This window comes from Botryllus schlosseri, chromosome 10 (assembly GCF_051294905.1).
Source record: "Botryllus schlosseri isolate E-star chromosome 10, Bs_hap1, whole genome shotgun sequence".
Lineage (NCBI taxonomy): Eukaryota > Metazoa > Chordata > Ascidiacea > Stolidobranchia > Styelidae > Botryllus > Botryllus schlosseri.
The window spans coordinates 19635521-19663517 of record NC_137245.1 but is presented as its reverse complement, the minus strand read 5'-3'; the positions used below and the strand labels follow the sequence as shown (position 1 = coordinate 19663517).

Sequence of the window (27997 nt, the reverse complement as noted above, 5' to 3'; positions counted from 1 at the left end):
AACTGAAAATAGCGAAAAGTAAGTAAGTAGATCACAAAGTATTACGATTTAGAAGTAAAAGTAGAGAAAATCAAATCTACATGAGTAAGTACCATAAGTAGAGGAAAACTACTTGAGTACTTCCAAAAAGTAGAAGTACTTCGTTACTGACCACTTCTGATAAAAGCATACTGACTGACTGACTGACATTAATCAGGTATATTTATCCACCACAAAGAATAAACCGTATGGAATGTAAACTAAATGGTATAAGGTTAAAGCTTAGAGACCAAAAAAAATATTGAGTGAATTTATTAAACTAATCTAGGCCTACTTCAATAGTTGTTGAAGTCAATAACACAACTGGGGTCGATGAAAGTTTTTAACAAGTTCTTTGAACTCTGGCTACACGTAAACATCAGTTTGTTTTTGAAGTAGGCTATTCATGGTATTTGTCCACTGCTATGGTCATTTGCGCCATGTCGATATTCTTCATTTTATATTCCGTAACTGCCAACTTATAGCACGGCCCACTTCTAGGCTTTTTGTAATACACAGCTTACGCGGGTCATGAGGTCATATCATGGAACGCAGCCTTGTCATCGTTTATGTTCTTGTTCACGGTCGAAAATGGTTGTTCGCAAATGTACGTAGACTCGAACAGAACAACTAGTTTCCTAACCCTCTCTCTCAGGTTGGCAAACTTGGATTCATTCTGTGACGCACAAAATTTGTCAATACTTTGAGATTAGAATTTTGCTTTGAATGTAAAAACTCTACGAGGCCGCTCGAAATCCCGTCGCTGGCCGTATGTTGCCCGTCTCCGGCCTAGGCCCAGGTGGGTGTCTGATTTCAAAGACTGCTCCAAGTCTTTTCGACACCTTCCTATTTTTACATCTTATCGCAGTTTTGAGGTGTTTTGAAATGATGTAAATACCAACAAACTGATACTGATACGAGCGACATTGTACAACCCCATGCAGTGATCGCATCATACGTCACTGCACCACACTTTGTTTTGCCGCGAGTTTAAATGCGGCTTCATTCATCATGCAGCGGCGCTGCATGCTTTAGCGATTACTGTGGCATTGCCTTTGCAAAGTGAGGAAGATCTTTTGTGTGTTGTTTGTCGTCGTGCTTATGATAATACATGCACCCGCCCATCGCTCTCAGTAGGAAATTTTTAGACAAAGTAAGAATGAAATGACGGATATATCAGGAAATGCCAATCGCGTATTGGCCGAGAACTTATTCGCCGCGATCCGTCAGGAGCGAATTGAGTAAGTTATTTAAAATTAATGATCATTTGTTGCATGCAATAATTCTCGAGATATTAGTGAAACCGGTAAAAAACCTTGGTGGCACGATCTAGGTTTGTTGCAATTTGCAGAGATGTTGAAAAGTATCTCTGTCTTGGTGCGGACCCAAACTACATTGTATTGAATGGCCACTCTCCGTTTCATATTGCGGCTGGATGTAAGCTAAGCGACCGATTCATCAATTTGATGCTACAATATGATGGGGATCCTAATGTCAGGTGAGCCCGCATGTCTGACAATTTACGATTATGAGTCCCAACTGTCCAATGTCACTTTGGAATCTGTGTCCTGCTTCCGTGGCTCGCGTACTCCCTTGACTATTGCACGCGGTCACATAGCATTTAATGGTAGAGTGAATGAAAAAAAGGTCTCAATCAGTTATTACCCATCTGCACTTTTATATAGCCTACGTCGAGTTGCGATTTTGCAGATTGCATGCATGAATCATGGTTTCCTGCATTCCTTGCACCTTGCACGGTAGTTTGCCGACCGGTGCATATTTGTCTAATTAAAAATTATTAGAACTAATGCATAATGAAAAGAATTGGTTAATGTCATTAGTCTGATTTCACCCCTGGTAAGTTTTAGCAATCTTACATGTCACTGTATAAAGGAGTGGCGGTTTATGAAGATATGATATATGAGCGATTGAGACTTGTGAGTTATGTTATTCTATTTGAGAACCTCTGTCGTCAACATATCCATATTAAGTCTGTTGAAGTGGACAGTGGTACCGCATGTGGAAAAACTGCGGTTTTGTACGTAAGTTCATCAAGTTGACTGTAGTTCTCTCTTATCAACACAAGACATCAACCCTAGCAAACGAGCAATAACTATTTTGTTACCAACTAGACTTCCCAATTCATAATTTTTATCACAAATCTGGTCAAAAAAGAATTTCTGTACATCATTTCCCACTTGGAACCCTAGTGTTTATAATTCAATACAGCTATATACCTACATGAAATTAGGCCATCACTCGTAGTTTTATGTTGCGGTTATGTTGGAGTTACTTGGTTATGACTGTTATTGGATGATATTCTATGTTTAGCCTATGCATTATATTTCATGTGCAAGGTAGTTTATAAAAGTCACTCTCTGTGAATGTAATGTATTTTGAATAAATGCGATTGTTGTTTTGGTTCATTTGACATGTTGCATTATATTACCACTGTGTGCTGGGATCAAATTGTTATTTTCTGAACGTAAGCCTAAGATCACAACTGAAGTCGACCTTCATTACTGTTTCTCTCCTTTGTGTTTTTTCGTTTTTATTCACTTGTTGTTCAGCTAGTTGACCGAGGGATGAAATTGATTATTATCATTATTACTGCCAATAGTGCCAAATATGCTCGGATGACTCCGGCCTTGAACACTTCATTCACATAGGGTCTCCCCCACTCTATATGACGCAATGCTTGTTTGGCAAATTCTTAAAAATTATCTCATTTCAGGACTTGAATGCTATGTGGTCCAATTGCATTCCAGTTTGTTACGCATGATGTGTGGCCTACTATACAGTCCATTATATCGCAGGAATAATGATGGTCTAACACCGCTTCACATCGCTACTTCGTGGGGCAAGGTGGGCAGTATGAAATTGCTAGCCGAAAACGGTGCTGACGTGTTCACGATGGACAACGAAGCACGAGATCTGAAATGGTGAGTTTTGGCATCTTTGTTCCTCATTTTATTCTCAAGGCTCGACGTTTAAATCAACTCGGCTAGTTGAATATTCTTAATTCAACATTGGTCAGTAATAAAATACTTGTACTTTTACCGAGCGCTCTAGTAATGTTTTCATATCTGCATTAGTAATTCCACTTCACCTTAAACAGTTTCTTAGACAACACCATTTTCTTGGTACACGATGGATTTTGAAAGTTGAAAGTACTTTTTGCCATAAGCTTGCAGTACTATTATGAGTGAAATTGTCATGAAAACTGTACCGATCTGTATTATCATTTTCTGTTGGTCGCAAAGACGCATCCTGTGAATTTGAAATCAGCCACCTGCCATTAACCGCTACAAGAGCTTCTCGGAGTTACAGAACTTCAATATACAATGGAATAGTATATTCATATTCAAATGAACCTGAATATTTTCGGCTTACACTCGTCTAGTAGTTGCTGACGATTGCCCGTGACGAGTGTCAGCCGAAAATATTCTGGTTCGTCGTTCATTTCAATATAAATATACTGTTTAACTGCTAAAGTATGCAAACATTGCGAACCCATGACCATTGACCAAATCCACGTTTTAAAAAAACTTGGCATACTGGAGTCGTTTTCAGACATTTCTATTTCAAATTGCAGTAGTTTTGACATTTCTCAGAATTTAATTGTATTAGATTAGAATATTATGACATCTCTTCCACTTAGTACAGCATTTCTAAACCTTTTTAGACATGCGCCCCCCCTTGACGATGGTCAAAAAAAATGCGCCCCCCTGACCCCCCTGCACTTATCGTAATGTCAAAAAAAAGCACATCATCTAATAATATACATATGGTACATCTTACGCCAAATTTTAATCCGAATTCCAGTTGTTGAGTCTTTTACATTGCTGACAAATTTCCCCCAAACTTGTTTGAAAATAACAAAAGACATTCAGCAGAACATCAACTTATTTCAAGGTCGGTTGCACTGAGACTGATCCTAACGCTGGTAGTGACTACAAAGAGCGCGGCGTCGTTCTGTCCTGCCATGCCAAATTTGATCAGTTTTGGAATTGAATTAAATGGTGTTGATTCAGGGTAGCCTAATTTAGGGCGAAACCGGGCAACCTATATTGCATCTAAGTCTGTCTTGGGCAGTGCATCTCGCCAGCTATTAACAAGAGCTACCCAGCGCCACCGAGCTTTAGGCTACCGCCAAAGCTATGAAGTAATGAATGACTTACAGGTGGAAATTGCTTTAAAACTCCGAAGAATATCAAAAATTTGCTAAATTGAAGTTGAAATCAGCCTATACTCCATTACCGCGACTGCTGGAGTTTGTATTTAAAAAGCTCTCTAGAATACGAAATAAGTTTCATCTTCAACAATCGTCTTCTCAGAGTGGTTGTGAAACGCATGTGTAGTCGCAATTTGCAATTTCTCGCGCCCCCAAGTTGAGAACCGCTGACTTGGTAGCTACTATGTTTGCATTGACTGCTTGACATTGACTTTAATTCGATGTAGAGCTAATGTTTACGATCTGTGATCCAGTGATCCACCCTCGAGTCTGAAGGCGACTCCCCTGCTATTTTCGTGCAGCATTCAAATGCTAGCAGTTGTGTGCAACTGAAGTGCTGCAAATTTGGGGTTGATTTCGCTTGGAATTTTCCGGATGAATCGATTGATGGAAAAATGTTTTTTAGAGGATTTGTGATTATACCCTACTTATTTTGAAAAATGAAACATTGGTCTTCTGATCTGGGCGTGAATCTTTTGACAAATTATGTTTCTTTTTTTAGGTTTGCGGAAGAAAACGGGTCCCCGGAGTGTATACGTCTCGCCCAAACCCTTTTGGCTGGGGGTAGGATCGTTTCCACACCGAAATCGTCGAAATATATCGGTTAGACGTTGATACATGTACCTAACACGAGTGACGATTTTTTAGTCGCTGTAAGCCGTTGGGCGTTGATGCCATGACTTCCTCACATGCTGCCCGTTTCCGTACAACGCAGTGGTTTTCAAGTTGGGTGTCGTGACCTTTTTTAGTAATCAGATCAGCCTACCAAATTTCCAAATTTTAATGTTGGCCACTGAAACTTTATTTTCAAATCGGTAATCGTGCCACGAGAACCACTTCACCGGTGTAAATAATAGTTGAGGTGCACGGCTGCCAAAAAAGTAATCGGTAAATCTTAAACACGCTCTTGTTAAGAGTCTTAACCTACGACATCATGATGTTTTCATGGTAACCGTCGCATTATTTTCAGAACAACAAAGTGAAGCTGATCACAGACTTTACAAAGAAAACAGGTGCGTAAGACTGAACAACTTGGCACATCTCCCGATTAATATGCGTCTACGCCGTGCAGGAATCCTAATTCGAGCCGCTACACTTCGGAAGATTCTCGCGTGCGAACGCCTCTGCACGAACGATTTGACGATTCTTGGGTGGCGAAAAATCGGGGATCTTCCAGAAGGCCGAGAATCACGTCTGCGGATAAAACGCCGTTGAACCTTTGTCACCGGGAGAATGACAGTGCCACTATTTCTGAAAAAAATGATGATCATTTTGCGAGTGCTAATAACCTAACTTACAGTCCACGCAGCCCGTACGTTACGGCACCACGTTCAGCGCAACGCGTGCTATCACCTGGACGTCAATTTTTTTGTCCTGACAATTGCGAACTTGACACAACGGACAAGTGCGTGGGTACATCGGTCATGTCGACGAAACTTGGGCTTGACACGACCGATAAATGCGTTGGTTCCTCGATTCTGTGTGCGGCTTACGAGGACACGCCAACGCGGGAAGACTGTTTAAGTGAGGAAGAAACGACTGCAGCTGCTAACAAGAATTGGGATTGTGAAGTCTTGAAGTCCGTTCAGACTTCGTGCTGCAAAGATGAGCAGCTGGAGAACCTGGGGCCGCGCGCAGTAACGGCACGTGAACGGTAATGTGTTTATCAGTTGCGAGATCCTATCGAGAGAAATTCAAATTTTATTTCGGTCATTTTCGACCAAGTCCCACGCATGCAGAGGTGGTCAGCAATATGGTATTTCTATTTTTGGAGTTGGCCAACTCGAGTAGGTTTTGCCTTTTTCACTACTTGGTGGTGGTTTTTTAGTCTACTCCAACTTTTACTTTGCGGCCAGGGGCGTATCACTATCTAGCCGAAAAAAACGTGGGGGAGGGGTACCTTTAGAAAAAGGGGGTGTTTTTAAAAGGAGAGGGTGTTCCTAGTACTAACCGATTGATCAGGTTAAATGTATGCACAAATGCAGATACCGGTATTACCACGGTCAGATCTTACTCGTGTTTGTGACTTCTTCATTCGCATACCTACGAAATTAAGTACAACTGAACATAACACTGTAACCCGTAAGCGAAGATAACAGCAGAAAGAGAGACAGAAAGGTATCTTGACCTTAATTACCAAAGCGAGGATGTTATCAGCAGATCATATTACAGCACAGAGGGAGATCTCTTCATTTTGCGCTCAAATAGGAACACTCGTACAGTGAAGATATGCAAATGAATTATAGTCTGTTTTCGTTTGTATCAATTGTTCAGCCTGTTTTTGCACATGGTCTGGATTAATTTTGTTCTAAATCAATATGATATCTACTTTCTGCCAAGATGGTGTAGCATTTTTGGTGTGTGGAGATGGTAAAGACCAAATAACGCTTGAGTTTGTGCGATTACATCACATGAATAACAGTGGCCCGGCGCAGACTCCGGCTCGCAATCAAAATGCATTCTTCAGTGCAAAAGTGACAATTGCGAATTGTCAAGGCAAAGACTATAACTTCTCGTTATTACAACATTACATTGAACATTGATGTAGAACTGTCACGCGCCGCAAGTCACGGAGCGGCCTAGCCTACGATGTTTTTACTACTGGCCAAGCGCGTTAAAACAGGACAACAATCAAACTAAATCATCGCAAATTTGATCAATACATGATAGATTCCCATATCGGACATTTGATTAGTACAATCTGTTTTGGTACTGTAGGGATTTGCTATCTCTATTGATACAAAGCCTAGCACGCATGTTTTAAACGTTTGTTGATAATAAACTGTTGAACACGAAAACCAGCTCGCGCGGCATCGAAATTGCATGGCGTCTAATGCAAGTGTTTTTGTAACTGGATAATAGCGTTCAGATGAGGCGAGAGAGCCATGTTAAGATGCGCTTTTCGGGCTTCTGTAGACGAGAGAACAATACGAGAAAAAAGCATCACCGCACTGCATTGTCTGCTCGATCGATGCCGTGCGGCAATACGGGGATTACGGATAAGAAATATTAGATCAATGGAAATAGATTTAGGAAGGGAGATATTCGAGCTTGGAAACGGGGGGTACCGGTCCCCCATTACCCCCCCTAAATACGCCACTGTTTGCGGCTTTCAGTTTTTTAGGCGAACTAGGCCAAGAATATTTGCTTTTTAAATTACTTGAACTTGCTAATCACTTGGGCAAGTTTTGGAACTTTTTTTACAGCTTCCGGCAGCTTCCTAAATAATCAGAAGTTATGTAGTATGATGTTTTAAGCTGTTTGGAGGAATCTTATATTGCATCTTATTGCATCTTTTCTCCATTTTTTCATGCAACTTTTTTCGATTTTTCATGCAACTTTTTGCAACTTCATTCGATTTTTCATGCAACTAACTTTTCACTGGAAATATTTGGCACCATATGTAAAATAGATAGCTTGATTATTTCACTGTCGTTTAAATTTGAGGTCATTTCTGATTTGACGTACATTCAGGCTAGACCGCCGAAAATTATAGTTTCACTTGGTCTATTTTTTCAGGCTATTGATTTTGTTAAAGTCGCCAACACTGAGTTTTGCTACAGTGCCTTGCATAGGCATCGATTCGAGTAACTCATGCCGGGGCCTACGATACTTAAGTAACTCATATCCTAATAATTTCAACGAGCTTGTCCATAAATCCAACTTTTTATTGCAACTTTTGTGAAAAATATATGCAACTTTCTAACTGATTTGACTGCCACAAAAACTTGCCCTATTAATCACTGTTTGTACTTGAGTAGAAATTTATGATGTTACTTCTACTTGGTAGTAGTTGTAGTAGTCTGACCAGCTCTGGACGCATAGACGATTGGGTAGTGTCAGTACTGGTCAACATTTGGCAAGATGGTGATTGCTGTTTTTTGTCATTTTGAAAATCGTATATTTTGACCGTTGTGTTAGCTATTACATTAGTCATTACAATTTTTGACCGGGACCCGGCTTGTTGCTTATATTCAATCTTATGGACAATACACTGTTGTGCTATAATGCTATTCATTCATGTTGTCTCTCTGTCTCATAGCCAAGAAATTCAGCATTGTATGACCATATTTGATGGTTGGTACTCTATAGGGTTTTGTAAAGAGGATTGAATTGCTAATTTGGTACTTGGTCAATACCAACCAATGACCATTGAACGTTCTGACGATATCAACGGAAAACTAGGGACGAAATAGATACCGTAACTAGATAGGCTGGAATATTAGTATAGTTTCAGCTGCCTGCGTCTGATGTATTAACCTCGCGATTGTCAGTCAGAAACAGTATGAAATAAGTCCACAGATTCATTTAATAAATACATTTTGTATTGTTGTCAGCATTCTTTTCTACATTACAATGTTTTCTACATCCCGCAGGGTGGACGGCGTCTGTGATGACTCGGACGTGACCTTAACGAATGACATATCCGGCGATCAAGATTGCTTTGAGGTGTCGGAAATGCACATTAACCCGATCCCGTCCGGGTCTCGGTCGTGTCCCGTCAGTGCCGAGCGTAGTGCGCAGTCGCCAAATGCTGTAAACATGCTGTTATCGACAAAAGTACCTTTGCGAAAATCTGAGATTGTCGGACTTTACGGTGAGAACTTCGCTCGAGCGTTGCTGAACGACATGGAATCATCGACAAGACGAGGAAGTAATTCGCCGAATTCCACAGTCCGAGTACTCGATCGTAACTCTCCGAAAAGCCGGATAAAAATTTCCTCGCCTGCTCCAGTTTCCAATATTGCCACTAACTGCGTAATCTCTGGTTCTCCCCGATCGGCGGATTTCTCAGATGCAACTCTTCCAAACCACTCGCCGACTGCAACACAACGCAATCAAACCAAAAGCAATCAAATTGAAAGTCCTTTGCTTGCAAGGCTTCCAAACTACTCACCGACCAAAAAACAACGCAATCAAACCCACACCAATCAAACTGAAAGTCCTTTGCTTGCAAGGCTTCCAAACCACTCACCGACCAAAAAACAACGCAATCAAACCCACACCAATCAAACTGAAAGTCCTTTGCTTGCAAGGCTTCCAAACTACTCACCGACCAAAAAACAACGCAATCAAACCAAAAGCCCCTCGCTTGCAAGACCGCCGAACTACTCGCCAGGCGCAAAACAACACAATCAGACCAAAAGCCCTTCACTTGCAAAGCTTCCTAACTGCTCGCCAACACCGAAACAACGCATTCAAACCGAATGCCATTCGCTTGCCAAAGAAGATCGTTCCGTACCTTTTGAAAAAGGCATGGAATTTACCAACAACGATAGATTCGAAGTAAGACCCATGACTTTGGATAAAGATAAAGATAATTGTAATGAGGAATGTGCGGTTCCCATGAAGTGCAATCCACTCAATGCCGTCTTGGAATGTTCTGCGTCGTCCGAGTCGGCAAGCAGCTCTGACGAAGAGGGAGTTTCAAAGAAGTCAATAAGGCGGTTCGCGGCAATATCGCTTCACGAGAGTGAGAGCCAGTCATGTGACAAGACGCGTCAAGCCAGACTTCATTCGACTGTTGCGAGCGATACTTCAGACCGATGGGTTGCTGCGGACGGCGGCTATTGGGATGTTAGCGTCATTGAAAAAGGTAAGAACTCTCCATTTTGGTATCAGTGTTTGTGACATTAGATGTTGTTATGGACAAATCGAATACCTTCAGATTCGAGTATCAATATACCGATCATTATGACGCCATGGCAGTATGAATGACTTCCAAAATTCGAGTATGTCTGGCAGGGTTGTTCAAAAATAATTTTTTTTTTCGGATTCCGGGATTTACTGAATAAATTGTTAGTTGCCTAAAAAAAACGCTGCGCACCAAATTCGGCTCAATTCCTACCTGTAGAAGGCAGTGTTGGGATGACTCGAGTCATCTTTTTCGCATGACTTGACTTGACTCGAGTCACTTTGCTAAAATGACTTGACTTGACTTGACTTGGCTCGGCGTATCAAATGTGGATTGACTCGTGACTCGGACCAAAATTCACGAGTCAATTTCAAGTCATCAAGTAATCGGTGTGGATAAAATCACTGTATCTTGCATATATTCGGATTGTTCGCGAAACGCTGGTGTAACCCGTGAGAGCGAATAATCATTCAAATATTGTGCGTTTCACTAAGTCACGATTGTTCTCTCATGAATAAATTGACCACAAACGAAGTGATCGAAGCTTACAGCTTACGTTGTCGTAACTTGAGTACTAAAGTAATAAAATAGCGAAATGTCTATTTCTGTTCTCTGTTCTTACCTTAACCAAACGTCTTGTCTTATTGAAATCGAATATAGTTTATATAGTTCTCAACCATTGGCGCAGGCTCGAATTGTATCATCAATTTGTAAATGGGTAATGTATTGCATCTTATCAATTCGTGTGTCTCTATTCTCTATTTTGGCTGGCAACTATAAACTGAGGCCATGCAAGTACGTAGTTTAACAGTTCTACGTATATGTGAGCGATACAGCGTCTTCTTGCGAGTATATTTAACTCTGTATTCGTTCATCGGTTCGGAATTAATGGCCACTCAATCTGTATTTCAGACAACCAGCAAATTGCAATGACGTAATAATGCCTCATACTTCGAAAAGGCAACTTGACTTGAAATGTGACTTGACTGGTGACTTGACTTGACTTGGACTCGACTTGACTCGAGTCACCTCCAAAAATCGAGTTACTTGACTTGACTCGAGTCACCTTTGAAAATCGATTGACTTGACTTGACTCGTCAAAATGTGCAATGACTCGAAATGACTCGTGACTCGAAGGTAGTGACTTGATCCCAACACTGGTAGAAGGTGACGCAGAGCCAATTAAAATTCATTATTTATTAAAAAAAAAAAATTCAAATATTACTGTAAACCTCGTGACATTGTTGAATTGTCCACAAAAACTATGCGCAACAAATTTGACTCAACTCCAACCCGTAGAAGCAAAAGTATATGAGTTCTCTTTTTCTTTTGAGAAATCGCGTAGACTTACTCGAATATCATCGTTACCTCTCTCGACCGAGCCTTCCGAGTAGCTCAGTTGGTTAGGCAGCCATTTTGTGATTACGGCGATTCATTGGGCGTCGATTCAAGTCCTGTAGTTCGCATTTTATGAACATTTTAGTTCATGCGTTAAAATTTGGCCTGTCGGCCGACCGCGGGAGTAGGGTTAAAACTTTCAACTGCAATAACTTAGCTTGTACCGGTTTTTACAGTTTTATTTTGAAATAATTTTTCACAACAGGCGTTGCGGGCGTGTCAAATCAGGGATGCATCAATCCTATGAGGACGCAGTCACCCACGGGAAGGTAAGCCCGCGAATATTTCCCGACATGACTTTATTTCCGAACTCCCTGCCTTCATAGCGTTCCAAGCCAGCACGCAACCGCCGAATCTCAAATGTCGAGCGATAGCACTGTGATTTACAACTGGAGGGTAAGTACTAAGTAGTGTGGGTTTGAGAATTTTCGTGCGTCGCTGTGTCGTAGTTACGTTGGCGTTTTAGTCCTTCTGGGAAGGCGAAGCGAAGTCTAAGCGCAAGGGAAGGAAGTCGAAAAAGTGCAGAAAGAACTCGTCGGAGGAGTCCGAAGGCCATGATGAGAACTTGGAAGAGTTGTGCGACTCGGAAATTCGGTACGTCTTAAAACTCTGGCAATGAGAGTGCCACATGGTCATTTGAATATGGGCCAAATCCAAACTACGGCCTTCTCTTTGCGATCTTAAGTCTGCTTCTGTCGGAGATGTCAATTCCATGTTCACGAGAGGATTCCTTGACGAGCAATTTGAACACCTACTGAGAAGTTAATCATTACATATTGCTGCGCACGGGGCCTACGATAAGTGATTGCAGGCCCTGTGGTACCAATATGTGACTTGCCGGAGAGTCACTCTATCTTTTACGATACTAACACCAGCTTTTGAAATATTCAAAATCGCAACTCTAAAAAATATATCAAAAATCCAAATATCTTCAAATTCGTTTTTCCCGAATCTGATTTCGCACCCTAATGTGCTGAAACACAGATTAGGTTTTTGATACAACAAAGAATGAACAAAATGATAAATGCCTCCTTGGCTTCTATGCGCAAAGACAAGAGCTCTGCGTTACGAAATGGTTTTTCTTGTCATTCCAGGAAGAGACTGATCGCACATGACTTCGACCCCGGTCCTATCGGCGCGTGCCGCGACGCCTACATCAAACGATTGAAAGTCCTCCGCGAAAAGCGACTGTATGCAAGTGGCCCCGCGTCTAATTCAACAAACACTTGTGAGTGTAACTATAGGCTACATTTTTTCCGGGATTTGTTAATAGTGATGGGGTGTAGGCCGACACCAGTGATTCCCAAACTGTGTGCCGCCGCAGATTCTCGTGTGTGCCAGGAATATTTTTGAAAAAGAACTGAATAAATATTTTGAAAAAGGGCCTGAAGACTAGCATATGAGACTTGAGGCACTTCAACTTATTTAACAGCTGATCATTAAGCACATGTGACAATGAAACCAATTATGTCACCGTAATAAATCAACCAATCTTTCCTCAGAAGAACAGCCAATTGATTTATGAAAATGCCCATTTAAAAAAGCCGTTTTTACAAAAGAAATTGGCTTTTTTAAAGCATCTTTTCTCCACCTAAGCGTGCCACGATTTTTTCTAGGGTGCCACAAGCTGAAAAAGTTTGAGAACCCCAGGCCCACAGTTGTTGATGTGCACACTGCACAGCATGGAAAAGATTGTGTATTTGTGTTGATGTCAAATCCAATACAAAAAGAATCACACCTATTAACAATAGGCTAAGTCGGTTGCAGTGTGTGCCTACCGTTTCCTGCTTATCTGGGGTCATTCTGTGATTTTTGGTAATCCAACGTCAGATGCTGGATTATTAGGCTACCTGCCTTCTCTTCTGAATAGGGCATTCTTGAACCACACAACCTGTCTTTATGACATAAGGCGAGGTGAGTTTACATTCCTTCTATGGGCGAATTTGTCATATCAACCCTACATCTTGGTAACTGGAAATCGTTCGAAAATTGCATCTATTTGTTGTGTCGTTAGTCATTTTTCAGAAGGCGTTTTTCGGAAGTTCATTTCAAAATTCGTTCGCAGGTCCGGCGACGCCGAAATTCTCGGCCGAACTGAATAAATTTGTGTCCGGGCTGAAGCTACCCGATTCCGTACAGGACGACGACGAGATTGTCAGGCGGCAGTTCGATCAACCGGACCCGAACGTGTCTTGGAGAGAGGGAACAGCCAAAGACAGCTTCACGTATCTTCTTTTAGATCCGAGGTAATACATAACGCGCAAATCCTTGTAGGTTATGTTGAAACACCTGTTGAGCGGACCACCAAGTCGCATTCACATCCCGTGAAGCCAGCATGACAGCGTGTGATTATGCTTTATCTCTTCCGCTCTGTGCGTCTATGTGTCTGTGTGTATTGTATATGAAGGGTACATACAGATGTGTACAGAAGTACTTTCATTTCTTTTAGGTACTCAAGTACATTTTGCCTACTTGCTGTGGTCTAGTGGATTGGATTTTGGGCTACTTCTACACTAGGCCTGGAATCCAGACTTTTGAGTACTTTAGACACCTCTGGGTAAATAATTGATGCAGTGATTTTGTATTTAATTTGTGTTGATAAATATATAGCTATTATAGTGACAAATCCAGCTCCATATTGTCGTCCGTATCCAAGTGGTTTTGTATGCTTTTGTCAAATTCTACGATTAATTTATTATCAAACGCGTTGCATGTCCTCGGTTCTAGAGTCACGAATCAATTGCCTGACCGCGCCAAGCTGATGGCAGACGCAGACGTCTTTAAAGCGTTCGCTGGAGCCATTTTTTACATCGGCAAAGGGAAACAGTGCAGACCGTTCTTTCACTTCACCGAAGCCTTGAATGCAAAGTATAAGGTGAGTGTGTCTTGCTGCATACTACTTGTGAACAATGTTCCCTCTAAGCTGCACAAATGCGCAGTGCTGACACGGCATCTGCGCACAGAAAATCTACGTTGCGCATAAAAAATCCGAAGTGATGACCTTTTTTTTTAGTAGTTATGCACCGTTGTCCAAGGGTCTGCGCAGTGAGTTGGTGAGTGTGCGCAGACTCGTCAAAATTAGAGGGAACATTGCTTGTGAAATTTGCGTTGTTTCGTGCTTTGAATATTTGTTTGTGCCAATATATCGAGTATGTTATGCCTGGTGATTCTTTTGATGTGCCTGTCGACCAATGTCACTGTGCACTACATGCACTGTTACTTGGCCTTTCCTGCACAGTTAAACCATACTGTAAAACCATACCAACCATACTGTGAAAAGATTGTTAAATACCCAGGGCTGAGTGAATAATGGCAGTTGTCAATGGCATTCATGTAAGTGACTAATTTAATCATTCAAGTTCAGTTTTGTTATGCTCATTGGACCGACAAATGTAGATGATAACTGTTTGAGTGGCATTCGGTTTTATTCTAGCTCATTGGTGTGATAAATGGCCTCTGGTGATCGTTAGGGCTGGAATTAACAGAGCACCCGAGTGATTTCATTCCGAGTTGAGTATTTCAGTATCGCTCATGACGTTGGAACTGTAACTGGGGACTGGGGTCCCTGCCCACTAGGGTGGAGTGAAAAATGAAAATTTTTGAATGTCAAAAAAGGGTCTTGATATGTGGTGCCAAAAAGTAAACAAATAAATTCTATCATAATTTTGGGTTCGTACACCCTCTAGTGGTCGTGCAATTTCACCGAACAAGCCAAAAACAGCTAATTTCGCCATATCTTGATCATCGCTTACACTAGAAAGTCAGTTTTGGGCTTAAAAGATGCAGAAGCAGCATGTTTCTATCTCACTTCCACAGAACTTACTACTAAAAATGAACAGAAAAAAAGTTATAAGCAATTTTCTGATTTTACAGGTAAAATTAAGCACTGAAGCAGTGGGTAGGATGTCAAAAGCGTGTAGTGATTGATCTTATGACTGAGCAACATACCCTATCAATAAGAACTACTTTTCAAAACTTTCACAAACAAATGAAACCCCCTCCAATCATAAATAGGGTTCGGGCATCGAATAGAGACTGCTAAAACTGTATTTAAAACAGCGTCTATTGGTAGTGCGGCATCACGATATCAGTAAGTTTATAACAACGGCCCTCATGAGATTTCTTACCAAAATGCTGTCGTAGGGTTTGTAATATATTTGTCACAAAGCTCCTGGATGAAAGCGCAAAAATTGAAAATACACATTCAAAACACACACATCAATTCAATACTGGAAACATAAAATTTTTGTAGCAGTATCACATGAGTATCAGTGTGCACAAACAATAAAGTCATGTTTAGTATTGAAAGATTTCATCTGCTTTCAAGACTTCAGTTCTTGTCTGATGAGGCCAGCTCTACGTTTAAATCCTGAAACATTGAGCAGATGCTTATGTCACCACTGTCACATGTCTTTCCACTGCCTGGTTGTGGCAAGGATAACTGAGCCTTAATGGTGATGATCATAGGTTTCCCAGCTCGTGATCAGACAAGGTTTTAATTGCGAAGCAGGCGGTTGTTCAATATTTTTGAGGTTTAAGTTGACAATTTGGTGGAAAATTAAGCCTTGATGTTGATAACTGGAATTTGGAAGAATCTGATGCTGGTGTCAATGTTGCTGCTTTAGGGTTTGGTTTTATTTATATATTCACCTTCAAAGTTGTCAATTGGAACCAGATCTGCAATATTTTGAGGCTGGGGCCGTCGTTCATTCAGTATTTTTGACTCTCGCATCTCAAATTTCAAAGTACTATGTGGGACAGAGTCGTCCATCGAGAAATCTGAATTTTCTTGCTCAATTCTGCATAGAGGTCTATTTTCCGTCATGGTTTGAAATAAAAATGCACAATTCCATTGTAGATGGTGCTAAAAATTTCCACAATATAGTTTCCCGGGTCACAAAGCTGATTGATACTCCAATTCACTCCCTTGCACTATCTTTGCTACGAAGAAATGCTCATTTTGAACACCCAGAAAATATTTTGCTGGGAATGCTTTGGTGACGAGGAGGGAAACGTCTGAAGATTTACAGTTAACAAGATTACAGCTATGCGCAGAACAACCATACCATACCAAATTCCAATTATGAATTCGAATGAAGATATATAAATGACACCAAACCTAAAAACAGCGACATTGAGCATCAGTTTCTTCCAAATTCCAGTTATCAACATCAAGGCTTAATCTTTCCACCAAATTGTCAACTTAAACCACAAAGATATTGAACAGCCGCCTGCAATCAAGACCTTGTCAGATGTCGAGGTGGAAAACCTAAGATCATCACCAATAAGGCTCAGTCATCCTTGCCACAACCAGGCAGTGGAAAGACATTAAAACGTGGTTACTGAAGCATCTACCCATGTTTCAGGATCTAAACGTAGAGATAGCCTCATCAGACAGAAACTGAAGTCTTGAAAGCAGATGAAATCTTTCAATACTAAACATAATTTTAATGTTTGTGCACACTGATACTCATATGATACTGCTACAAAAATTTTCTGTTTCCAGTATAGAATTGATGTTTGTGTTTTGAATGTGTATTTTCAATTTTTGTGCTTTCATTCAGGAGCTTTGTGACAAAGATGATAGAAACCCTACGACAGCATTTTGGTAAGAAATCTCATGAGGGCCGTTGTTATAAACTTACCGATATCGTGACGCTGCACTACCAATGGACGCTGTTTTAAATACAGTTTTAGCAGTCTCTATTCGATACCCGAGTCCTATTTATGCTTGGAGGGGGTTTCATTTGTTTGAGCAAGTTTTGAAAAGTGGTTCTAATTGATAGGGTATGTTGCTCAGTCATAAGATCAATCACTACACGCTTATGACATCCTACCACTGCTTCAGTGCTTAATTTTACCTGTAAAATCAGAAATTTGCTTGTAACTTTTTTTCTGTTCATTTTTAAGAGTAAGTTCTATGGAAGTGAGATAGAAACATGTTGCTTCTGCATCTTTCAAGCCCAAAACTGACTTTCTAGTGTAAGTGATGATCAAGATATGGCGAAATTAGCTGTTTTTGGCTCGCTCGGTGAAATTGCACGACCACTAGAGGGTGTACGAACCCAAAATTATGATAGAATTTATTTGTTTACTATTTGGCACCACATATCAAGACCCTTTTTTGAAATTCAAAAATTTTCATTTTTCACTCCACCCTACTGCCCACTGAAGTCTTCAAATAAATAGGTACTTCTTATGTGACGACGAAATAAATAATGCAAATTGTATCTATTTATATGTATTATTTCAAATATGCTGACAGTAACATAACATTGCGATTTGAGACAACGCCACACTTTGTTCACTACTCTACAGAAACCTTGTTGCCATGAATGTGGGTAACCCATTGCTGCATGCATTGAATGATATGGTGCTTCGTATCGAGGTTTCAAGGCTCTTGCAGTGGCAAGAAACTGTCGCAACCACAATTTCAGTACTCGAAAACATGGGCTGTTACTACTCAAATCATCAAAATTGATGCTCCATTCGGATCCGAGCACTGGAATTGCTATGGCCAACCCTAGCGATCGTTTTAATGACTAAGGCCGTTGATGGTCATTTGAGTGACGAATAATTATGTTTAGCTAGTCTCAATTTTATATGCGTGATAAAGGACACTGGTGGTCATTTGAAGGACAAATATTTCAAATCTGTTAAGTTGAAGTTCATTTGAGTTAGGAATTAACAGTCAATTGATTTGAATGGACCGTGCCAATGTGCCACTCGAAATAACTCTGTTTTCACTCCATTGATTTGTCGCTCGATCGATTACGATGGCGTTTATCAATGTTTCATTCAATCGGTATTTTTCAACGTATCACTCGAAGGAACTGTGTCTATGTCACCTGATCGAGATGCACTGAAACCGTGTGAATATGATGAAGCTCCTTCCCATAATCCTAATATGAGACTTTGCGATATGAAAAACTTCGCAAACCATTTTTCAGGTTCACCCCAGCCAAAAGCTGCAGCACATCCTCAGCATATGGAACGCGGGCTTGGGGGTGATATCCTTGCACGTGTACCAGAGCATCGTGGCGTGTGAAGCGTACACGCGAGAGGCGGCCATGATCGACGCGTTGGGGCTGGATCATTTGACAAACGGCCGTCGCGGGGATTATTATGGCGCGGCCAAGCGTTGGGACTTGGGCAGGAAGAGAACGTACGGCTCGTTTTTGCTGAAGAAAGCGCTGGAGGTTTTGATGGTGGAGGGCGAACGACAGATCAAGCCGAGTAATTTGAAGTCGGGGAGAAAGAAGAGGCAGGCTGACTACCATCCTCCGTAGCGACTGGCAATGTTTTGGACGTTGTTTCAGCTTTGCGGTGTCGGCGGTCGATCTCTGAGATTCAGGTGCCTGATCAGTGATCAAGTATATCCATGAGTAATACCGGAGGCGTGCTCGTGCTATAGCGAAGTCTGCGATGCCTGGTACATTGCTATTGTAAAAGCTTGCCTTAACGCGCTTCTTAGCTTCTTAACTAGCCCGACTGAAATTCGTATTTGGCAATGCATTTGTCTGTATTCTTGGTAGTCTCTATGGTTTGGATCATTCGAGATTGGAAAATTACTACGTCCTGGTCTGTGTTGTAACCGAACGGTTTGTGTCGGTATTACTGGTGTGCTCACTTCACCTGTGTCGCTGCCCTAAAGTGATTTGGCTCAATTCGTAGACGAATTGTCGAGTCAATTTTCAAATCATCGAATGTAATTGGAATGATTTGGAAACTACTACGTTCCTGCTCAGTGGCACGGCCAAGGATCGAAAGGAATGCTAACCCACTGGACTTGTGTGTTGTATTATGCCGACGTTTGTATTCACTACATTACTATAGCTATGTGAGGTCATGCCTTTAACACGTCAATTTTCATCCCGGACACACTAATGGTTCTGGTACACCGTACGAGGGAATGTCTTTAAAGTACAGACAATCGTTTTCATGCCTGTAAATTATCCTTTGGGTGATCGACGCAATTGAGCTGTCTGCTCTGAACATCTGTGTATAGACGTATTTCTTTTATTTTGAACGCTATTATGCGCTTTTAGCGGATGCGAATCGGTCGACTGTTACTTGATATTGAAGCATCTTTTCCGAATACTTGTTAAATCTACTTCGATCAGAAGTAGCTGTTATGTGTTTCAATATAATCTTACAGGCAATTGTTCTGCACAGTGTGATTACTTGGCGTATTTTGAGCATCACCCAGATCGGTGGTTCTTAACCTTTGTGCTCAGCACCCACCAAGGGGCGATTTGGATTTTCAACGGGGTGGAAACGCTCAGGGGGCTATGAAGAAAAAATGGCAGTGAATGGTTTAGTAGGGACATATGATTAATGAGTTCTCATTGCAAATAAACATTCGACAAACTCTGTCAACACTGGAAATTTTGCGTCGCGCTACGCGCGAACTGTACACTGTCATGTTTGCAGGATATCTTCATAAATGAAGTGTGTTATTATAATCGATGTTGAATAAATTTCACGTATTTTTATATCACAAATTCCCCGCTAAAACACTCCCATCACGCTCGTTAGGGGTACTTTCAACAAAGTGTTTCGAACTGGGTATTGTATCCTGCCTGCGCACAGCCTGTCGCAATCGAAGAAAGAGGCACCGTACCATTTTTGTGAATGAGATCCCTTCGTACATTAAAGATACTTTGAAGCTTTTGGGCGAAACTGATTAACTAATTATACTTGTATTTGAGAGCTACAATATTAAATCGTCAGAATATTTACTCACAGTATCACGAGGGATCATACGGTTTAAGTGTTGTGACCCACAACCTCGCATGAACGTTACGTAGTATGGGTTGGTTTGTTAGAATACATTCATGTTAAAGTCAATAACACGGGGCACCACTAAATTCAATGTGACCAAAAGTCACACAGCAATAAAACAGCATAATACAAGTAACTTCCCCGTATACCCAATCCCAGAAGTGAATTCTGAACGTGTACATCGGGTTCGAACCAAATGGTACTAAAATAGGGGGCGGCAGACCACGGAAAGGGAGCGCTGGAGGAAAATAAAGTTGATATTAACTGGCCTATATTCTTGAAGGATGTTTCCAAGTTTTTGTCAGCTTCTGTAAATGCCGTGACAGCTTAAGGGATTTTCGTAGCTGCTCCAACTGATAACAAAATGATATAGTCTACTACGGTTATGGCACTTGATGAGAACGCCACTGAAAAAAGATTGTAGGTATAAAAAGCCAGCATTTGTTACTGATATGTTAACGACCAAGTCGCATGCGACCTTACAAGTAGGCTAAGCAAAATCGAGTGTTAGTCGCCGAGAAAAGTATCTCAACTTTTGACGGCATAAGAATATGTATCATTTATGCGTCTCCCAAGAAAATAATGCTAGTTAATTGTTTTTGGACTATACATAATTCATTGCATTTTGTGACAATGCTGTGCGTAGCTTTGTATTGCACGTTTTGGATGCTGTGTTACGATCAATCGAGGTCTCGGGGATTCTACGTTGGGGAAAAGTATCGAAACTATAGATCTAGTTGATAATAATAAACTTCTATAGGCTACTGCTAGACTCGAATCATTGTGTCCACTGTCCAGACATACTTGTAAGTGACTTTCGTGATTCAGCAATATGCTTGGGCTAATACGAATATTCGTAGAAACCCATTGGCAATAGCGGTTGGTAACGCTAGCTTTGAAAAATGGCGTCTTGTCGATGTTCGGAATACAAGCTCGCAGGTATGGATGTGTTCATTTGTCCAATCTACGTTTAACTTGTGGTACCAGTGAAGATCGAACTCTTAAGCCAACGGGCAGCTAAATATAATATTTGAAGGACTATTTTTTATTGACCCCAACTCGTTCATACCGTGGCCATACTGCGAAGTATACGAACCCCTAGGTTCGCATCCATTATTTATTTGCCCTCCTGTCCAGTCCAACGCAGGCTTTCTTCGTGCAGAAGGAAATAGTGCCATTTCTCTGCTATCGAACCATGATAGATAATGGATATATCTACAATGTTAGCCTTATTTCATTAAATATTCAGTACCCTGCCGCGCTCGAAATCGCAATCTATAGCGAAGATTCGGGAATCCGTAATCAGAAATGGCCGCTTCTTGACATCTGGCAGTTTAACCGTTCAATAATTCAATGCGGGCGGAGAGGCTTTATTGACCGTATGTTAGGGTATGGAAAGAACACAGTGAGCGAATGCACCAACTTAGTTCGGAGCGCAGATGGCGTCGATCGGTGATGATTTCGACTGTTGCGACGGATGCACGATGCCTTTTTGCGTGGCTTAGCGACCTTTGCGTTCATGCGAAAACCAACTACGTATGGGAGTGTGATACGACTTGAGAATTAGGTCTATAACAATCGTGAGTCTAACTAAACTAAAGGACCCTTATTTTCAGTGAGTCCACGTATCTCTCCTCTGGCAGGGTGCCTTGGTTTTACAATTGTCAGGACGCGATACCTTGTCACAATAAAATCTTTAGCACGGCATAGAATTTAGCTTGCGTACGATCCGATATCATGTCGTTTTCTGCGCTGAGCTTAGGATACGAGATACAAAGGAGCAGAGGTAACAGCGATTCTGATAACGGCAAAAAACGAAAATGCGAGGACAGCGAAGGTAACGACTTACATTTGGACACTGCCGCGGTGATACCTGAATTTTTTCATTAGCACCGAGTCAGCGCCGATATGATAATGAGTCCGAGGCATCAGGGCTGACGACGGACGATCAGATATCTTCCGAATCGAGTGATCTCCCAAGTCCTAAAAGGTAACGCTTATCCAGAAATACGCTGTTGTCAATTTCATGACTTTCACCACTCATTGCAGAATGCGAAGAGAACGACTGCGATCTAGGTCGAGGGACTCGAATCGCAAAAATAAGCGGCGCTGTTGCGACTGTAAACGACGCTTAGACACAAAGCGTAGACGCAAGGTAGGGCACGATCAACTCCTCCAGTTCTTATATATTTTTTCGCGCCATAGCGCAAGTGACATTCTCGGTGGTTGTAGTAGTGTTGTATATTCTGATTACTCCCTGCGTATAGCCCCCGTAATTGTATCCATTTCCTTTTTGTTTCCACCCGCTATTCGCATCTAGACGGACGAATAACTGGAGTTTTGAAGAGGTAAGGTAAAATGAGCTTTCAATATCTCCGATAATGCTCCGATAAATACACAGTTTCTTCGAAATACTGGAGTGGATCGCGTTACGTGGTGCATGGGAGACCGGAATCCCCTACCGCGTATAGCTGATGCGTTTACTTGATTGACCAAATCGATAGACTGATGAGTTGCGTGTTTGCGTTGTGGCTTAATTGAATTTGGTGCATGTTTCAAATCCCTCTCTGGTCTCTACACCAATTTTGAACCGGATTTTGAATAAATTTCTATCAGCTAATTGCGGTCGAATAGAATTAGCAATCCTACATGTACCTCTGCTGTCAGCAGATATTGGAAAAAGATTGCGTCCAGTCGTGATTAGGAATGTAACATTATTCGTTCATCACAGCGGAGGCGGAAGCGCGGGGTGAAACGAAATAGAAGCCGAAGTCCTGATGAGGAGACAGAACCTGCGGCGCGTCGTCGCCGAAAAGGGTCGATTAGGAAATCCAGGTTTCCGGGATATTATATTTTATGAGCTGCCTCTTGGGCACATACCTATGACTTATTCTGCACTATAATATTCGAAGGATTGACCGATCTACAGCATAGTAATATGTCGAATATGCAGGTTGATTTGTTTTGCAATAGGTAGACGCTATAGACCCCTGGGAGATGTGGTACCGATGAAACACTGGGACCGAAAATACTTGAAAAAATTCTCTGTGATAATCCCATGATTACTGTACGCGAATTTGTCTACAATGGTAATCTGGCAAAATCTTTCCTCACATGCAAAAAACTTCGATCTGCGTGAGTTATGGGGTCTGTGACAAAGGATTTACGTTTTAGGGGGTGTAAAGTAAATTTGGATCGACATATACATTTTTCTATATCACCTTCCAGACTAACAAACCCGCCATAATTTTTGATGTGAAGTATAGGCCTTGTATCAGGGTATATAATGGCACATATTTTTTGAATCAATACCATCATCGAGTGGACTATTTTCAATTCAATTACGATATTTAAAGGGTGGGGGACCTATGGTACCATAGCCAAATCAAGCAAAATAGCTGAACCAACTAATCACTTAACAACAGAAACACGCCTACATAATACATATATTGAGGCTGTGAATCATAGTGACATGTGGCGTTTTATCGCTATTACGAGGTATTTGAAAGTCAAAATGTCGATTTGCGGGTAATATGTATGTGGCATTAATTTTGTAAGTTCGGACGTAAATCAAAACGTGATTTTATGCCAACATTTGAGTTGATAGAATCTATTTTATTCTTGAAGGTGGCGATGAAACATTTTTTATTGGCTTGCTGTAGCTTAGATTATAGTAAACAGCAAAACAAGTTGACAAATTTGAGTTTTTGAGCGTATGTCTCATAGGTACCATGGTCGTGTGCCTTTGGACCCGCCGGGTGGGGACCGATGATACGTTCGAGCAACAAATTTTAAGCGTTTATAAATATTTTTTGAAAAGGTGGATATTCCTGTAAATGTCCTCGATAGCTAGAGCTTGTATCTAAGTGTGAGACAGCAAAAGATCTGATATTCTCGACAGAAGATTTGAGGGCCAGAGATCATTTTGCAATTTTTGATCCTTTGGTACCACAGCTCCCTCTACGTTTCAATCATATAGCCCAATTCCCGCACTGTAGCTGTAGGTAAATCGATAATTGTACCTGCACGCATGAGCTACTATAAGCTCAATTTTTATGCAATGTTGCTTTCGTTGACTTGGATTTCACAGGCGAATCGCGATTCCATTCGCCACGTCTTAAAGATAGTACAACTGTCTGTTATCGTTATGGTTATACATTACTTGGTGAATAATTGATAAGTTGTGTCCTGATATATTATTGAAATTTGCCTCCGTACGCTCGCAAGACTATATTGGAAATGGGGAGATGTATTTATCGAATGCTTTCATCTCAGCCCACGAACCTCATCATCGTCTTCAGCGGAAGCATATCGTAAGACAAGACGCGACAGAAGCCGATCGAGAAGCCCTTCTATTCCGCTTGACCCAAGGAGGAAGTCACCTTCTTATCTGGAGGCTAGAAGAATAACCAGGTACATAATTGAAGCACGTTTCGTTTTAACTATCTTATCGGGCTGGATTCGAGATTATTGATGACGATTTTATAGTTTTAGGAATTGGTGCACAAATCGGTGCTATTTTTTGTATAGTTGTATTTTCCGGTGAGCCGAGAAACGGGCTTGTTCTGATACGAATTTTAATTTCAAACATGTTGGATGCGATGCGATGATGTCACGTTGATATGTCATATTCCACAAACTATACAATATCCTATTACCGTCCGATTTAGCTCAAATCCTACATTACAGAAAACACATGTTTATTGTTTGTAGACTTGTAATGTCTCATTTAGGCTCCCGTCACATGCTTTCCCATGCCCCACTCTGCGGTATATTCGTATTCTCCGACTGCTCACTATTGCACAATGCTTTTAATCGACCGAGAAACACATGGAATATGAGTTGCGACGCAAAGCTAAATATTCAGTTCATAGCAAATGCGCAGGGCCTAAGAAAATGTGAAAGTGCGTTTTGTAGGTTGCTTCTAGTGAGTTCAATAAATACTGTCGTAGGCTACTGCACAATTCTAGATCGTTCAATTTACCGCGTTTATCGCTAATCCGCGTGATGGATTCGCTTGTGGGCTAATCTTAATGTATTTCTGACGTGCCAGCCGGCTTATCGATTTCCATGCAGCAATAGTCTTAAGCAAAACGTACAAAAATGGTTGGTTGCCTCCAGTGAAGTTAAAGGCGAGCAGTACCCACACAATTCTTTTAGTTTGGGACGGCGTGATGACATTGCGATTTGCGACTATGGCGTCATGAAGTGACTTCATCGCTGAAGATTTCCCCCCGCAATTTTTCAATATAGTGAAACATAAGGCCGTTTTTGGCTAATTTTATGAATATATATATATTAGGGCTGTTCAAAAATAAACTTTTTACCTGAATCTTGCTGGTTACTTGATTAAATCGTTATGTTGCCTTAAAAAACGACGCACACCAAATTTGAGTTCATTCCAACCAATATTCGCAGATTTCGTAGAGTTTGAAAATTTTGAATTTGCCTGAAAATGCAAAAAAAATATTTTTTCAAATTTTCCTTCCAACTTTATGAAATTGTTGCGCTGTCTTCAAAAACGATGGAAAACAAATTTGACTCAATTCCAAGCTGCAGAAGCGGAGCTATTCAAGTTTTTTGATGATATTTCTGGGATGATCCACCAATCAATATATATATGCAACCTCACGTAAGTTCCGTCGGGCTTCTGTAATAGTAATTCTGTAATAAGGCTTCTGTAATATATGTTATTAGCTTTGACAAGTGACAGCCTGTATAGCATTCTAATATCGAGTTTGTAAGATGTAGGATGAAAGTGTTTTAGTCAGTAAATGCTGCCGTTCCATTTTCACACTGCATGTATATGTATTGCATTCCATAGTAAAATGCTCTTCGCCTCATTGTTATTGGTGTTCTGCCTCTGCTGGAAGAAAGTCAAGTCATAAGAAATAATTCATATAGTCTATGGCGGAGAACATAATTTTTCCGTACCTTTGGCGACACTGGTGGCCACGCCAAGGCACGAGACCAAAAAAGGAATAATCAGACCACTTAAAGGGGGAAACATTTCATGTGCGATCTTTCTTTTTAGCCGCACGCGGCTTCAGCAAATTTTCTAAGAATCGATCCTATTTTCTAGTTCCCGAAAACGCCCGATCGAATATGAGCGTAAAAGGACGTCAGCAGACGACAGCATGTCGAGCGACGAGTCCTCAGCGGGAAACACGTCTCGAAGAAGTTCGGATTCGTACGAAAATCGATACTTTACCTCATCGTGGACAGAATCGAACTGAAATTCTCACAAAAACTTGTGAACTTTTATCACGTTCTATGACATTGATATCATAATTTATATTCCTGCACCATTCAGTTCCGCTATGCGATGTACGAGAGTTGGCCCATGACATTAATATTGAATTAATAACCAAATTTATTGATTTACGCTAGGTGATATGGATCGTTTTATTTTTAGCATCTGATGTGTCAGATTGATAAATGCAGGACCGCAACTGGAGCACCCCAAACCGCCCAATCGGAGGGGCGAAATCGAAGTGGGCCCAAAATTATCTCGGGAATGAACACAAATTATAGAGTTTTTTTTAATTTTTCCGCCTTGATTCAAATTTCTTTCCCACTACGCGCGATTTAATATTGCCAAATATCTTGATTATTGGGTACCCTTCCCCCAAGAAAAGATACACATGATTTATAGAAATGGTCATTTCGTCGTCGGCCATTACCGCGTCACGAGGCACCAAGACATATGAAGTTTTAGGCCACGTTAGATGCGACTCCAAGAAGTGTGCCGGAACGATCGGCAGCGATAAAACATTGGCCGGAAAGGACTGCCTTGTGCTGACCGAAAACTTCGATTTATATATACAAATGAATATTGCCTATGTTCAATTGTCCATAGGCACCTCAATGGCTGGCACCGAATGTTCCTGTCCTGGCAATCTGAAACCCACAAGACAAGTGCCATTCCGCAGAGAAAAATTCTTTGCCGGTGAAGAAATACCAATGTGAAGTCATGTGCGTCTTTTAGTTTTGTACGTTTGGACGATTTCAATATATTTTGATCATAGCAGACAGGAGGTCATGAAATAACATCATGTCATGGAGTTATTATACCAACGGGCCCTCCCGAACGGGCCCTACATTTTCCAAGAAAACACCCCACTCAGCTCTACCGGTAAATCTGATTACGTGAGAAAAGAGAGGATGGAAAAATTATTTATAGCAATATATATGCAATTCCCGATACTATTGTCCGATTCATTCATGAATGATATAAAATCTTCGCGCTTTGCACGAATAGGCGACATATGCGGACACCCTAAAGCATATAAAGTAACTCGCGCACGAGTAGCGGTGAAAACGCATATCCTGATGTAGGGTCTGGGGGGCGAAGCCCCACAGATGTTTGGTTAATCACCATATGGGGGGGGGGGAACCAACGTTTGGGGAGGGGGCTGACGCAGTGCTGGTTCGGTCCTGGTAGATGTAGTACGTTTTCAGAATATTTGATTGAGGAATATTTTATTTCCCCGTTGGACATGTGATGACATTGCATTTTACCTATGTATTGGTCATGCATGACAATTATACACCTTATTCTCTCGACTTGTAATGATAACTGCCAATGTGGGTTGTTCCATTGTGAAGTTATTTAGGTCTACCCGTGTTGGATTATTGTCAGTCCATACCATGCACAAACTTATCCGCGCCATGATTAGTCGTATCTTACTATAACTCTATCCGTTGGCTTGAGAAATTCGTATATATGCCGTGATATTCACTCTAATCAAATGCAAGCCAAAGTGTATGAACTTGTTAAAAAAGTCCTCTTTCCAAGTATATTTCACTTGTAGGCCTACTATGTTGACTAAAAAACGCTGCGCACCAAATTTGGCTCAGTTCCGACCGGTGGAAGACGTGCGATCCGAGTAGGGCGAGATAGCGTAGTGGTATAATCCACAGCTTCA

General features: G+C 41.2%; 2 protein-coding genes across 5 annotated transcripts; both read left to right on the top strand.

Moving 5' to 3' along the window:
* Positions 1-988: 988 nt before the first annotated feature.
* On the top strand, positions 989-19447 carry LOC145448529 (uncharacterized). 3 transcript variants are annotated; one of them, XM_080326936.1, is made up of 14 exons: positions 989-1259; positions 1370-1516; positions 2835-2960; positions 4755-4816; positions 5223-5265; positions 5325-5906; positions 8629-9848; positions 11491-11554; positions 11612-11681; positions 11752-11879; positions 12380-12513; positions 13351-13531; positions 14013-14160; positions 18236-19447. In XM_080326936.1, the coding sequence occupies exons 1-14, from the start codon at positions 1183-1185 to the stop codon at positions 18572-18574; spliced, it is 3321 nt and encodes a 1106-aa protein (XP_080183062.1). In that variant the 5' UTR covers positions 989-1182; the 3' UTR covers positions 18575-19447. The 3 variants fall into 3 exon arrangements, with proteins under 3 accessions (XP_080183062.1, XP_080183061.1, XP_080183063.1); XM_080326935.1 differs by having other exon boundaries at positions 4755-4855; XM_080326937.1 differs by having other exon boundaries at positions 2753-2960; positions 4755-4855.
* A 998-nt stretch (positions 19448-20445) lies between these two features.
* LOC145448536 (uncharacterized) lies at positions 20446-27635 on the top strand. Of its 2 annotated transcripts, none has more exons than XM_080326944.1 (6): positions 20446-21906; positions 21960-22059; positions 22119-22224; positions 22801-22904; positions 24345-24482; positions 25629-26133. In XM_080326944.1, exons 1-6 carry the CDS (start codon positions 21807-21809, stop codon positions 25651-25653), a joined length of 573 nt encoding a protein of 190 aa, XP_080183070.1. In that variant the 5' UTR covers positions 20446-21806; the 3' UTR covers positions 25654-26133. The 2 variants fall into 2 exon arrangements, with proteins under 2 accessions (XP_080183070.1, XP_080183069.1); XM_080326943.1 differs by lacking the exon at positions 25629-26133 and adding an exon at positions 26152-27635 and having other exon boundaries at positions 20469-21906.
* Positions 27636-27997: the final 362 nt, after the last annotated feature.